This window comes from Podarcis filfolensis (genome assembly GCF_964270895.1).
Source record: "Podarcis filfolensis genome assembly, chromosome: 5".
NCBI classification, from domain to species: domain Eukaryota; kingdom Metazoa; phylum Chordata; class Lepidosauria; order Squamata; family Lacertidae; genus Podarcis; species Podarcis filfolensis.
The window spans coordinates 61,094,834-61,109,485 of NC_139608.1; the positions used below are offsets into that span (position 1 = coordinate 61,094,834).

At 40.3% G+C, this 14,652-nt stretch overlaps 1 protein-coding gene across 13 annotated transcripts in view; it reads left to right on the forward strand.

Annotated features, from left to right (window-relative positions):
• Positions 1–14,652, forward strand: part of KNDC1 (kinase non-catalytic C-lobe domain containing 1) — a 71,190-nt gene that overhangs the window by 3,221 nt on the left and 53,317 nt on the right. For 10 of the 13 annotated variants that reach the window (XR_014548910.1, XR_014548911.1, XM_083616819.1 and 7 more), the window contains 2 exons: positions 1,745–1,943; positions 6,215–6,273. Coding sequence is in view for 10 of the 13 variants with exons in the window: in XM_083616819.1 (XP_083472945.1) it covers positions 1,745–1,943; positions 6,215–6,273 (258 nt within the window). In the remaining 3 variants the exon portion in view is untranslated. Of the gene's footprint in view, positions 1–1,744; positions 1,944–6,214; positions 6,274–14,652 lie in introns of those variants that run through there. The other 3 variants (XM_083616821.1, XM_083616822.1, XM_083616824.1) reach the window with 2 other exon arrangements.

Here is a 14,652-nt window from a genome sequence, read left to right on the forward strand (position 1 = left end):
TTGATCCCATTGATTTTAGTGGGAGAAATAAGCAGAAACTTAACTCTCACAGAAGTCAGCGGGTCTTACACTGCTGGAGTGTGCCCATGTTAGGGTCAGTTTGAAACATTGGTGTGTTTCCAAAGTCATGGAAGATAGCTCAGCTGGTTAGAGCATGGTGCTGATCATGCCAAGGCTGCAGGCTTGATTCCTGTATGGGACAGCTGTGTTTTCCTCCATTGTAGGGGGTTGGAATAGATGATCCTCTGGGTCCCTTCCAACTCTGATTCTAAGCCTAATTTCACTTTTTAAAGTGTGCTGAATTACCTTCTGTGTATGTCACCAGTCTATATTAATACAAAGGCATGTGCTTTGAGAAACTGAATTTTAGATACTTCAGTAAAGAGCCAATATTATTACTTTCCATGAAAGGCCTTTAGCGCAAGAAGATCTGTTCATCAAACTCTAGACATGTGAAAAAAAGGGGGGGAAAGCACATAGGAATGTAAATGTGGTCTTCCACTTGTACTGGAAGTAGGTGGATTTTTATTCAGATCAAGGCATTCTTTGGTTTGTAGTTTGCTCATTAGTTAAAGATTTTGCTTTAATGGAGCTAAATCATTTTGGGGAGCAGAGAAGAGTAAGCTTAATATACAGTGGTACCTCGGGTTACATACACTTCAGGTTACAGACTTCGCTAACCCAGAAATAGTGCTTCAGGTTAAGAACTTTGCTTCAGGATGAGAACAGAAATTGTGCTCCAGTGGCGCGGCAGCAGCAGGAGGCCCCATTAGCTAAAGTGGTGCTTCAGGTTAAGAACAGTTTCAGGTTAAGTACAGACCTCCGGAACGAATTAAGTACTTAACCCGAGGTACCACTGTATTGGCCTTGGATACTGCCCTAAGTATTTACCCAGAAATGTCAAAAGGCAACTTTGAAAAATGAATGTTAGTGTGAGAATTATTTAAATTTTCAACTTCCTAGAAAAAACATGCATTCATTTTTGGGGGATGGAAATCAAGTGATAAACCTGTTTGTTAGCTTGCTCATAAGTAAGTATATTTTGTTGACAAAGTACATGCAATGTCACAAACAGCTACTTTGGAACTGCTTACATTGAGAAGTAAAATACTGTAACAGTTGTGAGCACCAATCAAGTTAATACCGGATATTAACATAGAGTAGGTGTGGTGATAGTAGCAGTATTAACCCCACCACCGCCATGAACCTTTGGACATACAGGAAAGGTTTAACATTTTTTATAAATGTGTCTCATTTTCTTTTGGCATCATAGATGAGTAAATAAATACATATCTCATCTTGGATTTATGTTAATTCCATGCATTTTTCATTAGTAACAAGCTATTTGGGGGAAGGGAAGGAAATGGAATTATTTCATTTTTCCTGTGCTTCTCATTCATAGCTGTGCCCCACAAGCCCTGTGCTATGTCACTGACAATCACCTTAGCAACTGTTCCAGATGAAATACATTTTGGAATCTGTAGACAGCTTCAACTAGAGAAAAAGAGCACCACAGACAGTAGGGGGGAGAATTAAGAAGAACAGGAGAGGAATGGAACAACTGGAAGTCACCATAAAAGTGCACTGTGTGAAAGAGACATGCGTCTTCTAGATCTTTTGTCCTAGAAAGCCTTAAACTTGCTGGAAACATGTTGGGTTTGTGTATTATAGATTATATTTGACACAATTGGCTACAAGTAATGTCAAAAAATGTGGAGTAATTTATGAATTCATGTCTTGGCAGGAGAACGTGTCTCTTGCTGATGTATTGTCACTGCGGGATAGCTGTCTCACGGAGGAAGATATCTGGGCTGTTTGCTTGGAGTGTAGCCAGTCTCTGAAGAGCATTGCCCATTCTGCAATCTTTCAGACACTTTGCATTACTCCTGACACTTTGGCTTTTAACACCAATGGCAATGTATGCTTCATGGAGCAGATCAGTGGTAAGTATTTATGCTCCTAGGCAATTCTTTGCAAAGTGCAAAACCTCACGCTGAGAGGATGTAGTGAAACATTATATTCTCTCCATCAGACTTGTACATGGATTTTAATTAGATTGGAAACTGTAATTTCGTAATGCAAGGATGAGTGTCAGCCCACGTAAAGCTAAATTAGGATATATCAACTAATACTGTATGTTCATTTAGTTGTTACAGTGTTGAACAAAGGTTTCCAATTCAAATTTTAATAAGCTTTTAGATTCGATTCATTGGGCTAATCAATATCTTCCAAAGGATCTACATGATGATTGCTGCCATACACTTGTCTGAATGTGCTTTAAATCTAAAGAGAGTCTTACAACTAGGAGAGGATGTGAGGAACTGAGGAGGAGATGCCCTAGTAAAAACTGATGTAGCTGGCATTGGAAAAAATTTTTTTAACAAACAATAGGTTAAAGCCTTACGCAACTTACTGTCCCTCCAGTGAATTGGATTCATACTTGTTGGAAATAATGATGGCTAAGAATTAAATTCCAAACTATCCCCATATTCCATTAATCTGTATGCTGAAATACTATTGGCTAAGATGATCAGAGCAATGTTGCATTGCCTCAGTATTTCTAAACATTGTGAAGAAGAAGCCTGGAGGTAAACAAGAAGGCTGGATGGAAAGCTGGGTAATATTTAATCCTTCCAATGTGGCAAGAGGAAACCTATGAGGAAGTGGAGGTGATGGGCAGACATGGTTCTCCAGTATGTGAGAGGAACTGGGAATCTTCTGTTAATATAACTGTGTCCTGAAATGCTCATCCAGCCAGAAACAGAGAGTATACTCTGTTTTGGAGGTGGGGACTCTTTGCAAATAGGGAGAGATGGGGTTAAAAATGAATGTGACGTGGGGAGCTACCTGTAAGCAACTGGAGGAAGGATGGATCTCTGGAACCTGTCTGCTTGGAACTGAGGAAGAGAAGGCACATCAGAGCCAACTTCTACTCTTCTGAGGCCTTGTGCAGATGGGCAAGTCAGAAGTAGAGTTGAGGGCTCCACCACAGATGCAAGATGTATTGCCTTTTATTCTGGGTAACTATGCCGGCCTTTAAATTAACTACTTGCCTTGGGCAAGTAACAGTAATTTCTAAGAAAGTAGCTTTCTCAGGTTTGTGTCACAAGATAAATGGGGCACATACGGTAACTTTGCTTATGTACTGGTAAATTTTTCATACTGTCCGTCAAGCTGTACTATATTAGCTCATTGGTTTTATTTTCATGTCTTGTTTTTTTCAAGCACCTTTAAATTGGGTCTAGCAGCTTGCAATACAAGATTTAATGGCTTCAGCGTGGATTTATTATCTGTCTAGCAGCATCTCAAAACTCGTTGTAGTAAATATGTAGTGGGGGCAACTATGTCTACTCTGTCATCAGAGGTGTTCTCTAAATGTTTTGGGACTCCTGACAACCAAGGCTGCAATCCTGGCACTGGTTACTTGGGAGCAAGCCCTAATGAATTCAGTGGGACTTACTTCTGAGTAGACATGGTTAGGATTGCAGGTGAGGAACCTGTGCTGTCTTGATATTGTTGGCAACCAACTTCCATTATCCCTAACCATTGGCTATATTGACTGAGGCTGATAGGAGTTGGAATCCCAACAATGTTGGAAGGACCACAGGTCCCCAACTCCTATAGGACAGAGATATAACCTCTCTCACTGATGTGCCATTTTATATATGAGGATCTCTGAGATGGGTGGGTAAGAGGAAGAGGTAGCATCCTTACTCAGCATAAAATAGTGCAGGGAGATGGTGTTGGTTTAGTCTTATCTGGAGTTTCCACATCTGGGACAAGTGTGAGAAATGTAGTATGGCCTCGTCCCATTTTTGCTTTTCCCCACAAAGTCAAGACCACCTCCTATCACATTTGTTTTTCTTATTTGTCTAGGTACAACTTCCTCACTAATTCTAAGACTGCTGTATAAATATCCTGGAGACCCTGAACTAAGACATCAGTCTTATTTTACCTCTTTGCCCTTTCTTGGACTTTGCATTTGATAAAAAGCTTAGCATGGAGAGGATTTCAGATTGCCGTTACTGATTTGTCAGAACTTAGACATGCCTAAATAGCTTCATGGAGCTATATGGTCATTGAAACAGCTGTCCAGTACCTTTACATTCTACGGGGCCTTGCTTGCATACAACCAGAATTCTGTTTTGAAATTTCTTGTAATGTGAAAGGTCGACTGTCTTAGACTTTTTGATAGTATTTGGTAGGAACTGAAGCTAAACAAATTGAACTGATTTACTCAGTGCTGAAGCCTTTGAGATCTTCAGCAAGCTTGTTACTACCTATTTGTTCTCTGCTTTCCCTTTCTTAAAAAAACATTAATTTATTTAACAACCATGTCAGAATTTCAAAATCTCCAGTTCTCTTCTCAAGTTCATTGATGATGTCTTTCTAGATTGCATTTAACTGTGATGTAATTGTTGAAATGACAAGAGAACAAAATTTGTGGATAGCATTGCACTGATGGTGTCCTCTCCCCAATGATTCAGTAGCCTCAATTGAGTGATGTGTTAAAGCATGAAATGAGCAAGTCTGAAATCCTCAAGCACTGCTCCTTGGATGTTTTTGTTTAAAAGGAGATGTCTCTGTCTTGATTTGTCCATTTCACCCTAAATTTAACCTGCTGATAACAAAGTGCTCTAGTGTTGCTCTTGCTACTGTTCCTAGGTGCAATATTCACCCACATCAGTTTTGCACCTAGGAATATTTCATTCATTTTGTTTGTATGGTGCTTTTCCACACACAAAAATCATGCTCAAAGCAGCTTGCAACAAAGAAACACATGCATTTCAAACAAACACTACAAAAACAATTTCATGATAATGTAGAAAAGCAGTATCAGTAACAATTTCGGAACATAGCAAAACAAAAATAATGGCGTACTGACATAGCAAAACAACAGCAAAAGTAGTAATTTACCAAACAGCCACATTCTAGCACTATAAATATGAAAAGATTACTTAAGCAACATGTAACATCCAATAGTAAAAATAACAAGGGAGTTTCACAGATTCACCACACTCCTAAAAACACCCCTTCCATGATGTTGCTCTCAGCCCCTCTTCTGCAACAGCAGCTTATAAGGCTTCCAAGGGCAAAGGGGGGGGGTAGCTGGAAACACCCCTCCCATGATATTGCCACCTACCCACCTGCTGTGTATTTACCCTTAGCAACTGAGACTGTTAAGTTCTTTTTCAAACCTGCTTGCAGCCTTAGTTCCTTCTGTCCACTGTTGTCATTATCATCATCATCACCACTGGAAATTGAAGATTTATGTGGCATAAGTGGAGACTAAGGCTATGTCACTAGGTGAACACTTGAATCCTCTTTCACTATAATTCCCCCCAAATTATGAATGGGTGAGGGACAATATCTTCCTATGCAGTTAAGAGTATTCATGAAAATTGCCTCCATACTTTTGTTCAGATGCTTTTTCCTAAATGAGTCCCACCCTGGTTGATAGAGCTCCAATTTTAAGCATAGATACTGCTTTGCTCGTATTGTGTTATCAAACAAACCCAACAGAGTAATTGTATACTTTGGATCATACTTTGTTTCTGAGGTTGTGCTGGTGGGAGACCAGGAACAGACCATGAACTAGTGTGGTACCTCAGGTGTGCCACTTCCCTGCTGGGGAGATAATTCACTATGGAGATACTAATAAATTAACTGGAAGATCCTGCGTCTGTCTTTATGCAAGGTCTCTCTGACCCTGTAAGACAGAATGTGCTAGAAATATCTTCCAGAAGAGCCCAGAGTCAGCATCTTAAGATCTGGAGTCTGTAAGAATCTATCAGTCTGTCAGCCGCCTTCTTCATCCTTGAAATGGATTGATGGCTTTTAACCTTCAAGATAGCTACACATGACAAGGATTAAATAGTTTGCAGTTTGTTTTTCCCCATTAGGCACATGCAATGATAAGGTATATCTTTATCACTCTTGTTTGGGATATTAGTAATTCCTTAAATAGAATTACCAGTGAGTTATACAGAACACCTTTACAATGCCATTTTTAAAGAGGAAATATTAGGAAATAATTGTATCTGTTTTGTGTGGGTTTTTTGGCAATGCATATTGCTGCATTTATATAATTCAGTAGTCAAAAGCTGTTGATTCTACTCTATAGATACTGGAAGGATTTTTAAAATTTTGTTCTTGAAACATTCTGCTTGAATGTATTCTATTTTAACTTCTTAATCCCTGCTTCTTTTTAAAGATGACCCAGAAGGTACCTTTGTGCCACCAGAGATTGATGAAACTGGTAACACATTTGAGGTAAGTAATGAAGTTTCCATGTAACAACCTTGTCCTTCTATAACCACAAAGAGTTTCATAAAATTTTGAATTTTTGAATATGAGCTGATTATTCCCCAAAGTGAATGTCTATATGTTCCCCCCTCCCTTGATTTTGGCCCCCATATATTTTAATATGGATCACGTACAGATTTTTGTTGTTGTACTGACAATGACTTCCCAGAAATTAGTCCTTCATTATGTACTGAAACAAACAAACAAACAAAAAAACACTGTTTGGCAGATAAAAGTAGTGGTTTGTACTAAGCACCAGTTCTTTTAAACTCTGATTTTTCTTAATTTGTTCAAGGGCTAATTCTGAATTTTATTTTGTTGTTGTTGTTGTTGTTGGAACAGAGCACACCAGGCATTCCTGTCTTCCACTGCCTCCCGCAATTTGGTCAAACTCATGTTGGTAGCTTTGAGAACACTATCCAACCATCTCGTCCTCTGTCATCCCCTTCTCCTTGTGCCCTCCATCTTTCCCAACATTAGGGTCTTTTCCAGGGAGTCTTCTCTTCTCATGAGGTGGCCAAAGTATTGGAGCCTCAGCTTCACGATCTGTCCTTCCAGTGAGCACTCAGGGCTGATTTCCTTAAGAATGGAGAGGTTTGATCTTCTTGCAGTCCATGGGACTCTCAAGAGTCTCCTCCAGCACCATAATTCAAAAGCATCAATTCTTCAGCGATCAGCCTTCTTTATGGTCTAGCACTCACTTCCATACATCACTCCTGGGAAAACCATATGGACCTTTGTTGGCAAGGTGTTCTCTCTGCTTTTTAAGATGCTGTCTAGGTTTGTCATTACTTTTCTCCCAAGAAGCAGGCGTCTTTTAATTTTGTGTCTGAATTTTATAGCAAACTATAAAATGTACTTGGTATTTTCTATAAAAATAACTCATGATGGAATAGTTAATTTAGTCTTCTGGTATAATGAACTTGCCAACTGATGTCTGTAGCCTAGTAGTTCATAAATGTTCTTTATTCTTGAACTGAATTAGTGGCGTAATTGTTTCTATTGATTCATTAGCCTCCCTGCTCAGACACCCTTTAGACCAACTGCAATGTGTGAATTTTTGTTGAACATCCTGTTCAGAATATTCGATGTTTTGTTGTTTCTATTATGAATTATATTCAAATAGTCTAATTAGCAGTGTGTGAATGTGAGCATCTATTTTTTATAGAGCCATTGTATAGAGCTACTCAATTAAAATCCTCATAATTTTTCTCCATTTTAAAAATAATGTGTAAATGAGTCCTGGCAATTGGAATATTATATATCAGCAGGATGCAAAGCAGTATTTCACATTATTAAGTTTCTTTTAAACTATGCTTTTAGATCTTTCAATCTATAGGGCAGTTACCTACATCAAATGTATCACTACACTTTTATTGGTAATAAAAGTGAACTTATAGGATATGTTTCAGCGTTAGGTACCTGGCCAGTTGTGGCTGATAGTTCTGCTGTTTTATATCCTCTTTCTTTTAGGTACAGTTAGCCTATTCATTCGAAAGATATACCATACTTTTCCATGTATAAGACGCCCCTGTGTATAAGACACCCCCATGTATAAGACGCCCCTATTTTGGGGGGCTCAAATTTAAGAAAATGGGGGGAGATGGCTCAGAGTTGTGGAGCTTTTTTTAGGGGAAAATGTCAAAAATCGCTCACCCACACGTGCCGCTCAATCCACCTCTCATCTGTCCCCTCACCAGCAGAAGCTACCAATTGCCCACCCAATTGCCGCAGCAATAGCCAGTCAACACCAGCCCTTGACGCAGCAACCAATAACACGCCTGATAGCTGTTGACAGCCGCGGCAGCAACCAAACATCCACCCTATGCACTATCTGTTGATAAGATGACCCCCACTTTTTCGCATCATTTTTAAAGAAAAAAACCTAGTCTTATACACAGAAAACTATTGCATTCTTTCAATCAGTAGACCACCTAAGAGTGATGGTCTCACCATGATTTTTGACTTTTTAATAGGAGTGGGGAAGAGCTGCATTAACTAGTGTCTAACCTTCTGGGTGTCCCATGTTGCTAGTATGTCAAGCCAATGCAAAAAAAATGGGTGGGATTCTTCTCTCTCTCATATATAGTACCCATTGATAGGGATTTTTTCAGCCAGAATTCAGTTCTGGAACATGGGCACCATTGTCATTCAAAGAGAATAAGGCGAGTTCTGGCACCTCTTTTTCTAGAAAAATAGCAGTGCTATGGGTGTAGCCAAAGGGGAAGGGGGGCAGCTGCCCCCCAGTCAATACAAATCAATACAAACCTGAGGTTCTGACCCCCTTAACAAAAGTCTATCCCTTCCAACAAAAGCCTGCCCCTCCTAACAAAAACTCTAGTTACGCCCATGAGCAGTGCCCATACACACTCATTCCTACACATGCACCCACAATACAAACCCATATATCCCCCTCTCTCACACAGTAATATTTGAAGAGCCTCCCATCAAAAGGCAATTAGGCTTTTAGAGCATAGGAGGCTGTTTTTAAGCTTCATTTTCATGTGAGGGAAGACTTCACAGAAGAAGAGTGGTCCCCACTCCTGCCTTATAGGGTTGCTGAATCAAAGGTTCCAAAATTCAAGAAGTTTAAGTTGCACATTGTGCAATATGTTGCTTCGTCTGCAAAAATGAAATGAAACAAAGCAAAATGGAGGGAAGCACATTACTAGCAGTTTTCCCAATATTGGAAAGTACCAGGGAAGTTCTTTTTAATATTCTATTGATAAACTTGATACAAAGTTAAGTTCATGTGTTGTGCTCTCCCTTTTCAAGTAGTCTTGGGCAAATTAGTATCATTCCAAATCTGTAAAGTGGTATCATTGTGATTACTTCATAGTGTTATTATGGTGATACAATTAAGGGTGGTTACACTAGGAAAAACACTTGCTACACAATACAGTAAGTCATAACTCAAGTCAGAATTTTGGGTCATACACTAGGGGTGGTTGCAGCGCGGACATCAAACAAAGCCAACATGGCTAGTTATATGAATTCTGAGGTTTGGGGGGGTTTTTTAGTTTACAGCAACAAAATACATAGTTAAAATAGAAATGATGCATTTATTGAGGTTTAAGGAAGGTAAATGAACCCAGTTTTCTGCACTGAGTAGCTCTTTTTCAGCTGTAACTGTCCATGCCCTGAAACCAATCCTTGTTCACAATAATATGCCATGGAGAACTCTGTTTGAACAGTGATTCTGGATCACAGCTGTGACTGTCCTCAGTATCACTTGAAGCTCTTGCTCTCATTTTGAAGATATCTATCCATATTCTGCAAATGAAAAACAATATTTTGATACTATACTGCACTGCACTGAAATATTTTAAGTGTTTATTTGTCCTTGAATCTTCCCACCATACTTGCCATCCTCTCCTGTCACAACAGTGTGGTGCAGCACAGCCTTTGACAACCATGGCCTTAGACTAGGTCAGGGATATCCAACATGTTGATCGCGATCCACTGGTAGATTAGATTGCAGTCAATCACTGGCTGCCTTTCCTTAGCATAGGTAAAATATAATCTGGCCCCTCCCCATCACTCTGCTCTCCATTGTTGCACCAGCTGCAGATTGGAAGATGGAGTTTACTCAGCAAGGCTGTTTGTTTTCCCAGCGATCTGCTAGTGAGTGGCTATTCCCCTATCTCCCTTGAAGTTAGGTGTGAACTCTCCAAAATCAGGGCTTTCCCCCTCCATAAAAAAGTTCAACAACTTTGACCCCCCAAAATCCGGGGCTGTCTAAAAAAAGCTCAACAACTTTGACCTGAATGCCAAAAAGGGGGTAGATCACTGCCAGTTTTCAATTCTGTGAGTAGATCGCAGTCTCTTGGGAGTTGGCTACCCCTGGACTAGGTTACCAGCTTTATTCTGAGCAAGGATCATTTGCTAAACAGAGAGAGTGAGCCATTATGGTGCAAAACCACGCCGTCACAGACAGGAGATTGCACACACCCAATTGATCCCCAGAACTCCTTGCCACTTCCTACACAAACAATGCCTATAGTCTGGCCATGAATCCTACTCTTGAGAGTGAATAAATCCCAGCCAGGCAAGCATATCCTGTCTTGATTAAACCAAGTGCCCTTTGTGCATTTACTGAGGAGACTCAAGCTTGTCCCTTTCAGTCAAGACAAGATCACTATATTCAAAATAAGATGTGTCAGGTAGAGACACCCTTGTAACTTTGCTGTAGCCCTTAAGCGGGATGCCTAGCCGATATGACTCAGGATGACATGTGAGAACTCATTACCTGTGTCCTTTGTTATGTAATGATTCTCAGATTAAGCTCAGGTCTTTGTGAAAAGTCCCTTTGAAATCCCTGCTGAGATTTATACAGAAGGTTATACAGAGGGCGCTTGCATAGTATTCATTGGGAAGGAGCTCCAGAACAATAGTACTGCCACACTGAAAGCTTCTGGTACTCATGGAGCCAGTATCATTGTGAAGCACTGTCAAAAGTGTCACTGCTGCTGTTTATAGTGGTTGAGCAGGATTATATAGGGCAAGTGAACTAGGCTCATGTTGTTTATGGCTTTATATACCTTAAATTTGCATATTAGTAGCCAACAGAGATTGGCTGGGGAGACCTGGCCGGATGGGCGGGGTATAAATAATACAATTAGTAGTAGTAGTAGTAGCCAGTAGAGACTAAGTAAAAATATTTTATGCTGATGATAAACTGTACCTATCAGGAGGTGTGCTGCCATGTTCTGCACTGACTGCTGTTTCTCAAGTAGCTCCAAATGAAAATCATTGCAGCAAGTAATTCAGTCTTGAGGTTACCAATGTGTGAGCCACTGTGTGGCTATGATATTTTTGCCGCTGTCATACCAACATTTTGTAAAAAGCACCCCTGCCTACTGAAGATATCTGTTTCAGCAGCAACACCTGAATGTAGGAGTACTACCACCAGATAGCATATCTCCCAGATAGGGAAACAATTGTAGTTCCTACCTCCAAATAATACTGGGGTAGTTTAGGGGAGAAGGATTTAAGGACCTCACGGTACCTCCTCCCCACCCCCCATCCCCTGCTTCCCACCTCCACTGCCCTTATTAGTCCCAGGGAAAGGAAGTTTCCATTGATGCCATTCATGCATTAAATGTATCATCTAATTTGGTTGCCTTATATATGGGGAGGAACATTAATATTTCATATTTCGCTCCACAGTGTATTGATCAAGGATACAAAAGCCTTATACTAGTATTGCTTGGGAATAATAGGAAACCAAAGTTTTGAAATCAGTCATTAAAATAGGTGCAGTTTTGAAAGGGTCAGTCTGTCATCTTGATTGAAACGGGTGAACTTTAATACAGCTTCCATACATGTAGAAAAAGGAATATAGTGTATCTCTGGTTATTCAGGCTTTATTTACATATTCACCAAACTAAGAACCCTTTATTTAATGTGGAACAGTGTGCTCATGTTCTGCTTTACAGAAGTACAGAATAATGTATAGTATTGGTGAAGTGTATACATGCATTGACATAAACAGATTCTGAGTAGTAAAAAAGGGTTGGGAAGAAGAATAGTGAAACTTTTGTGTACAAAAGATGTGGGTAAAGCCTGCATCTGCCCAAGCACTCAAGAATTCCTTGTTAAATTAGGGTTCCAAATTATCCTAAGTAGTGGCTCAATTATTTAAAGTTGCTGTGCCATCAGTGGTAGACTGAGAATGTGGAAGCATAGGTGTATACTAGCCTAGTGTTTTACGTGGTACCAAAATTTCAGCAGCATACCTTGACTTATTAGTGCCACTGACACTCCTACGCTGGCAAGATCTTTTTCTAATAGCTGTGGCACCATCACAGTGGCATGAGAGCTGATATGACTAGTGGTGGTGTCATTGTGCACACTCATTCTACAGCTGCTGCCTCTGCTACTACTGCACATTGATCTAGTGCCACTAATGTGCAGTCCTGTTCTAGTCTCCTTAAACAGAATAATCAAATAATGGCATCTGAGCCAATACACTGTATGTGTTGCTTTGTTTTGTATTAACTGAAATGGATAGTCGCTTCAGTGGCTGTGAATAGCAATAATGGAAGAGGAATATATAATAGGCATAGCTACTTCAAACACCGTGCTATTATTTTACATAGAGATCCTGTGCAGGAAGTTGTTGTGTAGTCATTGCCGCGAACATCGCTTGCGTTCACACAATTGAAATACATTAGAAATGTTGTTAAAATAATTGGTGTTGTAAATCTGCTATATATTTGAATGGCTCAACAGGGAGCTAGTTATGAAAACTCCCCGTTACTATTGTTAACAGCAGAACTGACAAATTTACTTGTGCTGCCTTTTGAGGCTTTAATATAAATACAAACCATGCCATGTTGTCTACTGCTAAACACTGACATTAGCTTTCATTTTTAAAAGTCAGCTCAAGCCTCTACAAAACCTTACCTCACCCCGCAAGGTCTTTGTCGGTGAGCTTGCTTTGCGGTGACATTAAAAGGCTAATTCTGCCTACTCCCCTAGATGTTCAATGAAAAATATGAGTATATAGATTTGGTTATTATTATTTTTTAATATTGTGTTTGCTCAGTATGGATCACTTGCCCTTTAGGTGACATTTTGTCTAATTCAGACTCTGCCTAGCCCAGTAAGCTAAAGGGGTGAGCGGGCTTCAGGCAGTAGTGGGGACATGCAGTGATGCACAGTCTGATGTTCAGTGGAGAAGTACCATGTGAAGTAGCTGCTGTTGCCCCTATCTTCATTTGGGGGGGGGATTGAATAGTGGGGAGCTTCAAACCTCATGTCGGCCCTAGTGCTGAGTAGATTCCCCTTTGTCCAAGGAGGCATAACCTAAAACTTCTGGGTAGTAAAGTATTGTCTAGAAAGAGGATGCAGGGTGTGGCTCATCTGTATCCTAAAGTCACCACAGAACTTGCTGCAATAATACAGTGCTTAAGATACAGTAGGGAGGTATTTCATGTAAGATCAACCAGCACACAACCTAGTTCGGGCATGCAGGCAAGTCATAAAAAAATTAACCTTTGTGTTTTGTTCCTGCTTTCATTGATCATGTTTTCAATGCAGGGTGTGTGGCAACTCTAACAGGAAACACTTCCTCCTGTCTAATATGCATTGAGGCAAACCGTTACTGAGATTTATAAGTTATAGTGTTAGGAACGATTGCAAAGGAGCTATGTGTGCACATGCAAGAGAACCCACACAGAGAGTGGTTTCACAAATGTATGCTCACCACGTGGTGACTGGCATGTTTGAATGAGCCATCGCAGCTCTCATAACCCAGAGAGAGCTTTGGTGTTCTCCAGTGTTACTTAAAACACAGAGGCTTGGTTCATGCACATCACTTTAAGTCATTGATTGATCAAGTGATGGTGAAGTGTACATCATGGGATAGTTGTATTTTGGGAGAGGAGTGATAAGGAAAAGAAAATATTTTCTGTTTTCACTTTGACCTACTTAGTTTCCTCAACCCATCTAATGCCCATTACTTAGATTATCATGGCCCCAAAGGGCTTTCTACTTCAGTGAATTTTTATATGTCTGCTGGAACCAACAGGATAGGATGGGGCATAAATAAATAATTTCCACTGAATGTTGTGCTGTTGTGGTGAAATATTTTCTGTAGGTAATGCAGCTAACCTAGAATTGGAAGGCTTGGCTACAGTTTCTCAAACTGGATAAACCACTGATCGCTGCTTCAGTGTTTTAGGCTTTTCTGATGTATCTAGGTCATTACAAATGCAAATCTAAATGTGCTTTTATGCTTTTTTTAATCACATCATGGTGCATTTAATACTGGGCCACTCAAAATTAGAACACTTTCCTTAGCACATAAACCTTAAAGATGTTCTGGTCAGGAAGTCCAGGCAAGCCAAATGTATTCACAAATGAATGGCTCTGAATGGCTACTAGCCATGATGGCTATATGTTCCCTCCAGGTTTGGAACCACTTTGCTAGGGACAAGCAACAGGAGAGATAGCTGTTGCCCACACCATGCTTTGGGGTTTCTCAGGGGCATCTGGTTAGCTACTGTAGGAAGCCAGGTGTCAGACTAGATCAGGCATAGGCAAACTCAGCCCTCCAGATGTTTTGGGACTACAATTCCCACCATGCCTGACCCCTGGTCCTGTTAGCTAGGGGTGATGGGAGGTGTAGTCCCAAAACATCTGGAGGGCCGAGTTTGCCTATGGTTCGATGCAGCAGACGCCTTAAGTTTATGAAGCCTGTGTACTGAACATTGTATTAGCTAGTAACAGGCAAGGTACTGGCGGGTGCAAAAGTAAAGTTTGCAAACTATAAATTAGGTAAAGCAAGCAGATATGTAAAAGAAATTCTGCTATTTTCTGGTCTGTTGGGTATAGGGAAGG